Here is a 13,052-nt window from a genome sequence, read left to right on the forward strand (position 1 = left end):
TGAATGCTTATCTGGCATATGCCAGCACTGCCACAGAAAAGGCTGGTCCTGCATCCTCCCTCTCACCACTGCTGCTGAGTTCTGCACTCCTCCTCCTTAAAGCAAATTTGCCTCTACACGGAACAGAAGAGCCAATTAACCTCAGTGAAAAGAAGCAGCCAAATCACTTTCCCATCTTGCCTGGCCATGTGAGCAGCAGGTGCTTCCTTTGGCACACACCAAAAGATGAAGTTTAGAAGTTCCAACTGCTCACAGAGAGACAGCCTGAGAACCACAGTGGCCCAGCTTCACTTGCTGCTGCCAGCAGAGAACAGCAGTAAATATTAGGACAGCTTTTCCATTGTTTCCTGGCTACAAAACACAGCCATTTCATCAGAATCCAAATCAAAACACAAGACTGGCATTTCAGTCCTCATAAATAGAAGCTGTTAACTACATTTATTAAGGGGATGCAAGCTGGACAGCTGTGAGCCAATGAACCACTACACCTGGACAAACCCTAACAGACCATTTGGTAAGAGGCCATTAAATAAGATCAGGTAAAAGTTTTCAGAATCTCAACTCTCATATTGACTGAATGCCTTACGTTTTGCCATCTGTTTTTAAATGCCACAGCACTTTAAAAGCCCACAGCCTGTATCTACATCATTCAAGTGTTCTACAAAAGCTTCATTTCCTACCTTCACACAAAGTAACTCCAATGCTTGATAGAAAAGATTTACTTTTGTCCTTCTCAGTGATGACATAAATCACTTAGTTACTCACAATAAACCAGCTGCAACTGCAAAAAGCCAATCCTATTTATACAGCTTCTCAAACTGCTACATACCTTCAAAGCAAATAAACAGACTCTGTGAAGTAAAACCAATTCACTTGATCCTTCCTAATTCATATTTAAAGCAAAATGAAAATATTTTGTAAGAACACATCCAAATTGATAAACAGGAACTTTGGACTAAATTTACATCCTGTTAACTACCCTCTCTTTGGCATGAAGCGTTAGATGTGCCACAGGTAACTACCCAAATCCTTGATTATGGACTGGTTTGACCTTACAGTTAGTTTCCAATCAGCCTCCTCAGTTAATAATAGATTTGTGCCTCAAAGCATAGAGATTTATGATCAATTCCACACATAAACACCAACATTTTTCTTCATGAGTAACAGTAGGTGTTATCAAAATATTTATAAACCTGATTGACTGAAGTGTGGCCTTTCTCTGTGAAGTAACAGAGGAATTTTTTTTAAGACATTATCCTGTGTGCAACTCCCATTTTTACAGCATAAGGATTTTCAACCCCCACTCTCACCACAAAGCGAACTCAGAGACTAAGCTAGTCTTACAGAAGATTATTATGGGATCTTTACCAATGACAAGAGGAGCCTGCTCAAGTGGCCTGAAATGTGGCCTGGTCCCAGCAAGAGTGGTCTCATCCTTCTTCCATCCCTCCTTCAAGTCACACTGGGGTGTTTTTCCCCAAAAAATTTTTAGACAGATTAGTGTCCAGATGCTATTCCTGGCATGGCTTTAACACTAGCAGTGCTAGCACAAGGATGATGCTGGGAATGTGGTTAGGCCTGTTTCTCTCTGCAGCAGTGCACACTTCAGTGAGCTTAAATTATCCACCAGCCTGCAGCTTAGAAGTGGCAGCATTAGGCTCAAACTGAACTTCACAGCCTTGAAACCTTGCTGGAAATTTAAAAGTAGCAAGGTTTACCCTGTGGGGAGCCTCTGGAGCATTCTACTCTGCAGGCTTGTTTTTTAGAACAATTTAAAAGGGAAAACTAGAGACTGCCAGTGAAGTTACAGCAGAGAAAGCAGCACTATGACTCTTCTTTAAACAATAAAATTCCTTGGACTAAAAATCACACATGGTTTGAACACAAGGTTTTAAGGAGAGGGCTTCAATATCAGGATTTGGGCTGTAGTTCCACAGCATTTAGAAATTCAACCCTAATGCTGGCCTTCCAGCAGCATGCACTGAAATTCAGTCATTACATCAGAAACCTCCAGGAACAACACTTCATTCCCTGAGGAAATGACAAGTTGGCACAAAACCAAAACACTTACTCAGAAAAAAATATCCCAAACAGATTCAGGAGACCCAGGTTTATATTTTCTCTGTTAAACTTCTTTTGTTTCAGTATATGGCTAACAATTATTTATCAAGTTCTAAATACTTCAATTGTAACTGAAATAACAAGAAAAAGGAGGGCATTTCATATTCCTGAAATATATTAAGAGAGTGTTGCCCCAAAGCAGGAAGTCACAGAAACTAAGATATGGACCCAAATATTATAACTTTCTTCCTGTTATCCTGGGTTATACAAAAAGCAGGCTATTCCAAATTGCAATGAGATGTACCTAAGTGAAAACCTACAAATTAAACTTCAGTTGGTCACACTGAATATCTAACTTCATACTGGATCTTACTCGTTAAATGCAAGGCAAAGCATGTCTCGTAACAGTAACCATCTTTCCTCATGTCAAATAATTTCTAAATTTCACAATAGCACAAAAAATCAGGTAACACCAGTACACACAAAACAGAATTTTTGGCTATCTTGCAGCTTCAAATGCAATTTGAAATGTTACTTTTTCTCAATTACATTTTCTCAGGCAGTTTGGCAAAATTCTTGGGAAAAAAAATTTAAAAAACCAATTATATATGCAACACAAAACTGCATTATAAACTCAGAATCAATTACCATACTGTTTCCAGTATGATTCCATTATTTAAGCTTCAAAGTGTAGCAATAGTTACCATCAGATGCTTGAAGAAGTGCTTGCAAGTAACAATTTCAAACCTAAACTGGACATGAGAGAAAATATTCACAGAAATTGCACACAGTGCAATGTGGTGTATTCTAGCTGATGTTATTTTGGTGGATTTAATTTAATCCTTTCCATTTCACTCCAATTAAAAGACATGAATAAAATACTTAAAGCAAACACCTTTAAGGTATCACTAACCTCCCATGAGCATGGAAATCCAGGCGCAAGAACTGCTCCTCATGTGACACTGCTCTTTTGGCACGCTGGTGTTTTTGGTGTAACAAATCCACGTCGTAGGACAGCCCCTCATAGTGTCTGATGTACTTGTTTAGAGGATTTCCATACTGGCCTGGAAAACAGAGACAAGCAAGGTTATAACCTTATCACCAGGCATGGCAGACATGTGGTGCAAAGCAATTGGTAACAAGGACCCAAATTCCACATTACATCCATTTTAATTTATTTTTCTCCTTTGTACACATCAGATTCATTCTACTCTAGTCCCACAGACACGACACAAAATCTGCAGCTACAAGTGCATCAGATGGGCCTTTGAAAGCACCTTCTACTTGAATTTCAATACAAGTATAGTTCATTTCCTCCAAAACTACCCCACAATGCAAACTACATTGCTGTCAACAGGAATGCTTGAGAGATGTTTTAGAAAAGCACTCCTGATTCAAAATAAGAAGTGCAACAGCTAAATATGTCTCTTCAGGTTTCTTTGAAATTGTGCTTCCAACTTCACTCTGCAGTCGTGACACCACGCTATCTGCTCAGAATGTTGGTAGTCTACATGTGAAATATCCAGGGAAATTAAGAGCAAATCATGACACCTAGCAACACATTTTGTATCACATGGAATGTTCTACCACATGGAAAAGTTTTATTAAAATGTATCTCCAGAGATGTAGATTCAGTTCAGTCTATTTTGTACAATTCCTTCTAGGGTAATATTTATGCCTTATGTTAAAATGAGTTCATGGCAGAAAATGGCAAAGATTTTTACCCTCCTATCCTGATGGAGGAAGAGACACTAATCACTAAAAGAGCCCCAAAATACAACTTGTGGAGAAAACTAGAGGAACTCTGAATTATGCAAGAAGAAACAATACTATCTGATAATCAATTTAACTTCAAACCAACATAAATGTTAGTTGTCAGGCACTACATGGGGTATTTTTCTTCAGATACCGAAAAAGATGGCCAAGTAAATTAATACTTTCAAATGCATTGCTTGCATTTAGCAGCCATGTGCACAAGATGATATTGCTGTATCTGTTTAAAATTCAATTAATGCTATACTGCAGAGAAATCCCATTCAAATTTACTCACAGTACTGTAGGCTTCTGCAAATGTTGACTCTTCATTGTTAACTGCAAATACATTCCAATAACAAAACTTCATTCTAATTTCCTCTCACTCTCAGTCTCAAAACACATGTCCATTCTCACTCAGGTTTCCAGAAAGGAAAGTGTCTTAGGCACCTTAAAATGTTTAAAATGTGTGGCTCAAGGAAGTCTACATTAATTCTAATCCCAGTAAGACACAGGACCATTAAAAGGTTTCAGTAACTAGCAGGAGTTGTGAGGATGCAGGATGCTGTTTCTGTTGTTTCTCTCATCACTTCCAACAGAATCCCTCCAAAATGAACCATAACACCTCCTATAACCCAAGAACTTCTATGTACCAAATCAGATTGGCCTGAGATCATGCACAACATATGCATGTGCCTGATTACAGATACACGCTTTCCAATTCCAGGTGTATGAGCCAGAAGTGTCAACATTTAAGAAGACAAGCTTCAAAATTAATTGATATAGGCTAAAACTTATACATTTTAATTGTTAAATGAACCTGAATCTAAAATATTATATTAAAAACTCGCTTTAAGAACTTGATCAAAACTAGAGAGTAAGTGAACTGCAGAATGTGCAAACCTCTGTGCTCCAGAATCATCTTTAAATTGAAGAAAGCTTGTAATAATGCACTCCTTAAAATGTTAGAGACCATTTTTCTTCTCAGTATTGCAAGACACTTCAGACAGCTTCAGGCACCCAGAAAAAAAAATATTTCCAAGTGTGACAACTTACTGAAGACCCAATGACACTTGGCACTCGATCCAGGTCTCATGACCACGTGAAAAGATGAGAGACAGCGCTTAACTGAGTCACAAAGAATAGTTTTTAAGTGCTAACTACTGTGACAAGACAGCCAAAGACTACTGACATTAGAAGTTTTATAACTGTTCTCTCTGCTAAGGAAAAGCAGAGGGTTTTAAGCAAAGATATTTCTTCTTAACAACAACAAAAAATTAATACACTTGGTATGATCACACAGGGAAACAACACTTCCTTTTCTCCAAAACTTAAAGAACTCCTTATGTTTTAAGTACTCTCATAGCAAACACTTAACACAAACACTCCTGCTGCTCTCTTCTTGCTTAAGCAGAGCAGCTGCACAGCACCTAGAGCACTATGGCTTCTCCAAAAAGGGACTTAATGCTTCAAAATTAACAGTTTCACTTCCGAAAACCTCTGTAACATCAACATTGCTACAGCATTCAAAGTCTGCAACTGATCGCACTCTCCTTGTAATTAAATCAGATACCTATCAAAAGGGATTATCTTCTTAACAAAGAAGCTTAATAAGTAGCTCAACCATAGTAACACAGGAATCTATAGAGGATTCTGAGGCAAAAGTTCATTAAACTGAGGTACATGAGGCAGTTAGAACTGCTGGCTCCAGTTTCTGTAATTAGAAGACTGCATCAAAAAGGAAGAAGTCTTTCACAGAATCTGGAAGTGGCACACCCCAAGAAATCATTATGATAGCAACACCAGATCCCAACCTCTGTTACAAATACTACCCTGTTTTCTGTAAATGAAAAACTTGGGGTTTGGGTTTTTTAACAAAGATTGCATGACAAAGATCTTTTCAATTAAGGATACAGTTAGGAAGCCCGCAGTAACAAACACTGAACCATGAACACCTAAATGTCGTTTATGGGAACTGCTCTACAAATTCCATGTGTCATGTTGCCATCAACAAAACAAAACAGCGTGATGCCTTCCAGGCAATCTGGTGGAATAAAACAACATTACACTCCACCTAAACACTAAGCTGGGAGACAGAAACCCTTCAGGATACAGACATCAGAGACTGACAAGGGGATGGCTTTTGAACTTGACAGTATAGTCTTCCAAAGACTTGCTAAACTAGATGTGGCATTTCCTGCGACAAATTCCCTGCAGGAACGAAGCTTTACTCTCACCAGCTTAGAACCAAACACCGGGAAGGACTTAAAACAGAATCCAGCAGAGCATTTAGGCAAATGTCTCAGTGTGCCAGTCCCTGTGAAAGATGTTTTGTGTGGGGATATACAACTCTTCAGGATCCCTAGAGAGCTGTGAAGCATCTACAGTTGTTGTTGCTGTGAACAAACAAATCCCACTGGACAGGTATGGAATCTGAGACATGTACTCTCACCTTCTAACCAGCCTTATGCAAAGGCTAAATTGGATCATCCCTGTGACTGTAGCTGTGAGCTTCCTGGCACAAGGTGAGCAAACACATGGAGCCGTTCTCTGGTGGGATGCGCTCAAGGATTCCCTGGTCAGTTATTTTCCCAGAGAAAACCATGGAGAGCTTTTCCCCCCAGACAAACCCTTCCCAGCCTGCACCTGCAGCAGATGACACGAGCAAGGGAACACTGCAGCCACCTGGGCATCCACAAGCCCACGGATCAGATGGGATGTGTCCAGGAGTGCTGAGGGGGCTGCCTGGACCCACTTCAAGGCTTCCATCACCTTTCTAAAAAGTTCCTGACAAATGTCGTCCCCATCTTCAAGGAGCAGGGCCTGGAAAATTACAGGCTGGTCAGACTAATCTCCGTGTCTGTGAAGATTCTGGAGGACATTTTTATGGAAGCTAGCTCCATGCACAAAAAAAATGACTAGTAATAAACAGTACTGAAAGTTTACCCATGTAAATATAAATATCTATTAATTTTATACACATCATTATAAAACAGAGTAACATTTAACTTCCCATAAGAGGATAAATCAAGCATGCACTGTTCTAAAAGATGAAGTTTGCATTAAACCACTCAGATTAAAACTTGCATGACAAATGCAAATAGCTCAAGCACAACTCAAGTTTGTTAGTGGGGTGGAAAAAAGCACAGAATACAACTTGAGAGAGTATCAGAAATTCTTCAGAAGCCAAGCTAACTCACCAGACAAGTCTTATTACTGCAAGCATCATCACTAATTGGCAGATTTAAAATGCCAGCATGTGATAAACATCTTGTAGAGAATTATTATTATAATTTCAATTAAGATAATCAAAGCAACTTTTGCTTCAAGTTATTTTCAACATAGAGTTTATCTATCTTACAAAAAAGCTTGATTTACACGGGACATTAAAGAATGTACACTGCATTGAGATTCAGCAAGGCAGAAATTCTACCATATACCTCCTGACTTGGACTTCTCTGAAGAATTTATTCAGGCTGCTGTTTCCAAACTGCCAGCAGAAGGGCAGGCCCTGCTGCCCTTTTACACCTACTCTGTTTCCATTCTTCCCTTGCACTGGCACTAGGTTCAGCTGACAAAAATATTCTCTCTTTTCTGGTCAAGTGAGTTTTTGGTGAAAGAAAAACATGTCATCAAGAAGTCAAGTCAGGATCATTTCCCTTCACTGAGGCCTCCATTTAGGGCACGGTCAGACAGTATGGCAACACCAGTGCCAGCACATGTCTGCTTTTTATTGACCTTCTTCCCCTCCACCCTGTGAAAGTCCCAGTTCTTCTTCCCCATCAGCCCTGGGTTTGCTCAATAAAGCAACTCTAGTTACACATCTGCAGGAACTGATGAATTTTTTTTCTTTGAATTGACTTCTCATGCCAGGAGGAGAGGTGGGAGTGCAGGGCCAGGGCAGGATCTCCAGACAGCAGTAACTCAGTACAGCAGCCCTGCCATACTGCAAAATGAACCTTTGCATCTTTTAGAAGCATAAACAAACTGCACTCTGAGGCTTTTGGGCAATAGTATTTCAAAGCAATCACCTAAACACCTGATTTTATTTATTTTTAATTTCCACAGGCATTTCTGAAACAACCATCTGACAGCTGTCTTGACTAGGCACTGTCTCAACCATAATGTTTTTATTTTCAACTCCAAATAAATGCTGGAGGCTGAATGCTGCCATATTTATGAAGGCTACTGTTCTTCTCAATTTATAATAAGAACACAACTAAATCACTCAGATGCTGATAGCTCATAAATGCCTTCCCACAACTCCCCCATGTGTCCAGAAAAAAAGCAGAATTTCTCCCATGCTCACTGGGAAATAGGCAGTCCAACATCCAGCAGCACAAGACACTAAGATACAATTTGGAAGTCCAAGAAACATAAAAACAGCATGTTGTACCAGGGACAAGAAACTATTTATCATAGATTTGCAATGATATTCAGCATTTCATCAGCCTAGCCAAAGCATGGTCACTCTTGTTAAATCCAAGCTTGTCAGAGACCTCAACAGTTCTCCTTTGTGTTTGCTATTGCTTTTTCCCTTTTTTTTTTTTTTAATGACTCTTAGGTAGAAGGAGAGGTTAAATTAGTTATTTCCATTCCTCTGTGAACATCATTATGTATGGGTAATTAAGTACTGATTAATATACCTGCATGCATCCTCATCACATGCAACAAAGCATGCTGCAAAAAGCTGCCAATAACATCACCCAACTGAAGCACCACTTCACACACATCAAAATTCATGACAGCAGCAGTGAGTGAAGAGATGCCTTAAACCAAGCAGTTCCAGGGATGTTGGGAAGATGCTAAGATTCACTTTTAAAAAATGAATTCTAAAAAGTCAAGGTACATATACCCTATTTCTTAAAAGCCAAGGTACGTGTACCCTATCTCAAGTAAACACGATATACCAGAGACTAAATTCTAGCTCTCCCTAATTACTAACAGAAAGAAAACAAAATAAATGGTGTGGCTTTTCCTTCTTTAAGCAGTATTCAAACTGACCTGCAGGACCATTGGTTTCATGAAGGTGATATTTCTGCAGTGGAAGCAAAGAAAGGAGAAGAAAACACTAGAAGTGATCTAATACCAGAACCTGATCAAGAATGTTTCTGGGCCTTTTAGGCCAAACTTCTGATAACACTGATAACGTTCTGATAACACCTCTGCTTTAACCACACAGACACAACCTCCCAAAACTATGAAGCAGCCCAAGACAGACTCTGCAGCACATTTCACAGGGCAGCAGCACTACTGTTTGCCTTTGACTGCATTCCCCTCACATCATTTTAAGAACAAATAAATGACAACTGAAAATATTTTTTTAAGAAAACAAAGAGATTTCAGTAAACCTTCTCAAATAAACCATCCAAATTATGCTGCATCAGTTTTTAGAAGTTGATTTTATGATCCATACTTAGCTGTGAGCTAATGTTAGAGTTGGTTCTGTTAATGTATACCTTTATATCTAAAATATGTAGAGTGCCTGCACAGTACACAGGCACTTGTGTAATTCTGAAAGAGTTCAAACTCGGGTATCCCATAAATATAATCCAATCTTAGACCAAACATACAAATTCCTAATTATTTTTAAAGTGCAGATTAATGAAATGTTCAAAATTATTACTATTTAATACCTATGTGGCTTAAACCCAGACAACTTTACAGATAAATGAAACTTAGCTTCAAGATCTGTGTACGATTAATGAGACCAGATGCACTGCACATAAGTGAAATGTAAATTGTTGGGTTCTTATCAGTCCTTTGCAGTTTGCACTCCTCTCACCGTAACTTCTTTTAAGAATCATGAACTTGCCCTTTCCACACAGATATTAATGCCTGCCTAGAAGGGAAAATATGCAAATGAAAAACCTATTTTTCAATAAATAAAAATATTTGCAGCATATAAGAAACTCTAGAAATGTGAACACAGGTAAAATAGACCTTCCTAAACTTAAAAATCTATTTTTAATTTAACACAGAACTATGGCAAATCTTTCATAATTAGAGTCAGACTTTTACAAGAAATGTTCTACTGGATATTTTAGAGATGTGTATTGGCACTATCACCAGATTTCTATCCAGCATTATTAATCTTTCTTTAAAGATTTACCTGCACTATAACACACCAAAGACATGCACTTCTACCAACTAATAGTGAGGTGTGCTTCCTAGTCCCCAGAAATGTTGACGATGCCTATTCTTCTCCCAAAGAAAAAAATTAACAGGAATTTCTGAAATACATTTCATGAACTTCCATCTATATATCCAGAGGACTGCACCTCACATTTTTACTACGATTTTTAAGGCACAACTGCCTGCCTGGAACTAAACAGTGAAAACAACCCTCACAACTGGTTAATTAATTATTTTGAGTTAGTTCTGTGCCAGCACCATTTAGTTCAGAAAACAAAGACGCCTTGAAAGCATGCCAACAATTAAGTCTGAAATATCTCGATAGCTTACAAAAATCCACGAAGAAAAACGTAAATTCTTTGGTGCATCCCACTCCTAATCATATAAATAACAGGATGGCTTCTGACCATGCAAATCACCCTGCTTTCTTTCTCACGGCTTAGCCACAAATACAAGCAACTGAAGTTTCCCATACTTTGATGTTACTTTTTGAGAATGTGTGGAAGACCAGCATTTAGCGCTAGCTTCTTTGTTAATAAACCTACATATTGATGCACACAGAGGCAGAGCCCAGATAAATCAGAGAGGTGCCAAATGAAACAGAGGAAACAAGTCTTTATCAGTTGTTCCACCCACAGTTCTCTAGAAACACCCTCCCAAGTCCACCCTTCCCGAAACTCTTTCTCTGTACAAAGTCGAAACTGTTTTCCCTGCCATGATTTGGTCAATTAAACACGACCAGGCGCAGTGGAGAAACTGCCCAGCTCCTAACGCCGAGGAACAATTCCTAACGGGAGCCGATACAGTTACACGTCCCCATAAACACAAGCGAGTTTGGCCCCGGCCTGGGGGAGCGGAGACCCTGCTGGAAGTCACGGGCAGAACCCGGGCTCCTCTTTTATTTCCTTAAGCTGAACTTTCCGCCTGCCCGTCCTTCCCGGTTTCGGGGAGAGAGAAGCGGCCGGGAGCAGGGAGAAGGGCTCCCGGCCGGGAAGCGGCCACCGGGACCGGGGGGAAGTCCCGAGGGACGGAAGCGGAGCCGAGAGGGGAAAACAAACAAACACAGCCGAGCGCGGAGAGAAGGACCCGAGGAGGAAGAAGAGCGGAGGACAACTGACCCGCTCCTCGGCGGGGAAAGTCCCGGGGAAGGCGCGGGGCGCCAGGCCGGCCCCGGGCGGCGGGGAGAGGCCCGGCCGGGCTGAAGCGGCGGGCGGAACGGGGACCCCGGCTGGCGGCCCAGCCGCGGCCCTGACGCCGGGGCGCCCCGGAGAGCGGGGCCCGCCGCCCCCGGCCCCGAGACGGGAGAGAGAGAGAAAGAGAGAGGGAAGAAGGAGAGGGAGGGAGAGAGGAAGGGAGACGGCCCCAAAGCAGGGCCCCGCGAGGCCGGGCGGCTCCTTACCTCCAGCGCCCGCCGCGCAGGAGCACAGCAGGATTATCGTCCCCGCCAGATCCATCTCCACCGGGCGCAGGCCCCGCCGCCGCCGCCTACCCACGGCACATCCGCCCCAGACCGGCGCCGGGCGGGATGGGGAGGGGCGAGCTGGGCGCCTCCCTCCGCTTTGTCCCCCGCCGCTCCCGAGGACTGTTCCCGCCCACGGAACGGCCGCGGATCGCCCGGGAGGATCGACGGCTCCCCGACAGCGCTGCCCCCCCCTCCCTCCGCTCCGCGCGCCGCCGCTCCCTCCGCCCGCGCGCGCGCCAGACGCCGCCGGCGGGGCGGAGCCGCGGGACACGCCCAGGGCGCGGGGAACGCCCCGCCCCGCCCACGCGCAAGGGGGCGGGGCTCAGCGGAAGGGGCGGGTCCCTGTGAACACGCCCTGGGGCGGGGCCCCGCGAGGGGCGGGGCTTCTCCCGCCCCTTCCGGGGCCGGCGCTGCGCAGCCCTCACCGCACCGGTGTACGGACAGACCGACAGACCGCCCGGGATGCTGCCCTGTGTCCCCTCACCGCGTACATGGCTCTTCCTTGAACTAATCCACTTTTAGAGTTTTGCTCTGGTTTCCTTCATCCCCTTAACAGATACACATTGTTTCCTTGCACAAACTAATTTACGTACTTTCAGAGTTTTATTTTACGTCGGCGACTTCTCCCGATGCTCTACATGTGAAGCGTTACAGTGTCCCCACTGAACAGAGACTTGTCATTCTGAGACTGTCTCTTCACAATTCAAGGGTACAGGAAAATCTTCCCGTAGAAATACAAATGTGAGACATCTGAGCAAAATGTTTCCTCTTGATTGTCCTTATGCTGGTTCTTCTATCAACTGTGCCATCTCACAGTTATATTTATTTATTTTTATATTAGAGTTGATGCCAAGTTTCTCAGTTTACTGTCAGCCCTTTATATTTGTGCTTTTCCATTCCTATTGTCATGTCAGAATAAAAAACAACTTCCATCTGTCACTGATACAGGTGAGAGAAGGTGTTATGGAAATGCACATAGAATGTAAAATTACAGTTAATGTACCTCAGGTAAGGCTGCAGAAGCTGATGCAAGTGTTTACAGACTTCAAATTAGAGACCTGCTGAGAATAAAATGACAGGATAAATCCTAATTATCCCGAGAGTATTTAAATTTGTTATTAAAAGCTGAAGATTTCTGTAGGGAGAAGAGAGGTTCCTTGGGGTAAAGTCTGAGTAATACGCCCACATTAAACCTTACAGAATCACAGAATGTTAAAGGGTTGGAATGGATTTAAGGAACATTTAGTTCCTGGCATGGACAGGGACGCCTGCCACCAAACCAGGTTCCTCAAAACCTTATCCAACCTGGACTTGAACACTTCCAGGGATGGGGCATCCGCAGCCTCCCTAAGCAACCTGTGCCAGTGCCTCACTACCCTCACAGCAAGGTATATTTTCCTAATACCTAACCTAAATGTTCTCTCTTTGAATTACTCTACACAATCAAATTGTTCAAGTTATCTATTACACTCGCCACAGCCGTATTTTTTATAGTACGACTGTCTAAGAAACCGCAAGGAAAAGCTCCGAGCAGGCTCGGGAGAGCCGGACTCACCTGTTTCCCTCCCCTTCCCGCGGCCCGCCCCGCCCCGGGCCCCCCCGCCCCGGGCCCCGCCGTGACCCGCGGCCGCTCCCCCCCCGC

General features: G+C 42.5%; 1 protein-coding gene across 1 annotated transcript in view; it reads right to left on the reverse strand.

The window, feature by feature from the left end:
• Positions 1-11,664, reverse strand: part of ADAM10 (ADAM metallopeptidase domain 10) — a 40,643-nt gene extending 28,979 nt beyond the window's left edge. Inside the window, exons 1-2 of the mRNA XM_074549440.1 lie at positions 11,348-11,664; positions 2,975-3,125 (exon numbers count right to left, since the gene is read on the reverse strand). Of these exons, the coding sequence (XP_074405541.1) occupies positions 2,975-3,125; positions 11,348-11,402 (206 nt within the window). The 5' untranslated portion in view covers positions 11,403-11,664. The remainder of the gene's footprint in view (positions 1-2,974; positions 3,126-11,347) is intronic.
• Positions 11,665-13,052: the final 1,388 nt, after the last annotated feature.

Source organism: Zonotrichia albicollis, chromosome 11 (genome assembly GCF_047830755.1).
Source record: "Zonotrichia albicollis isolate bZonAlb1 chromosome 11, bZonAlb1.hap1, whole genome shotgun sequence".
In the NCBI taxonomy this organism is placed as follows: Eukaryota; Metazoa; Chordata; class Aves; order Passeriformes; family Passerellidae; genus Zonotrichia; species Zonotrichia albicollis.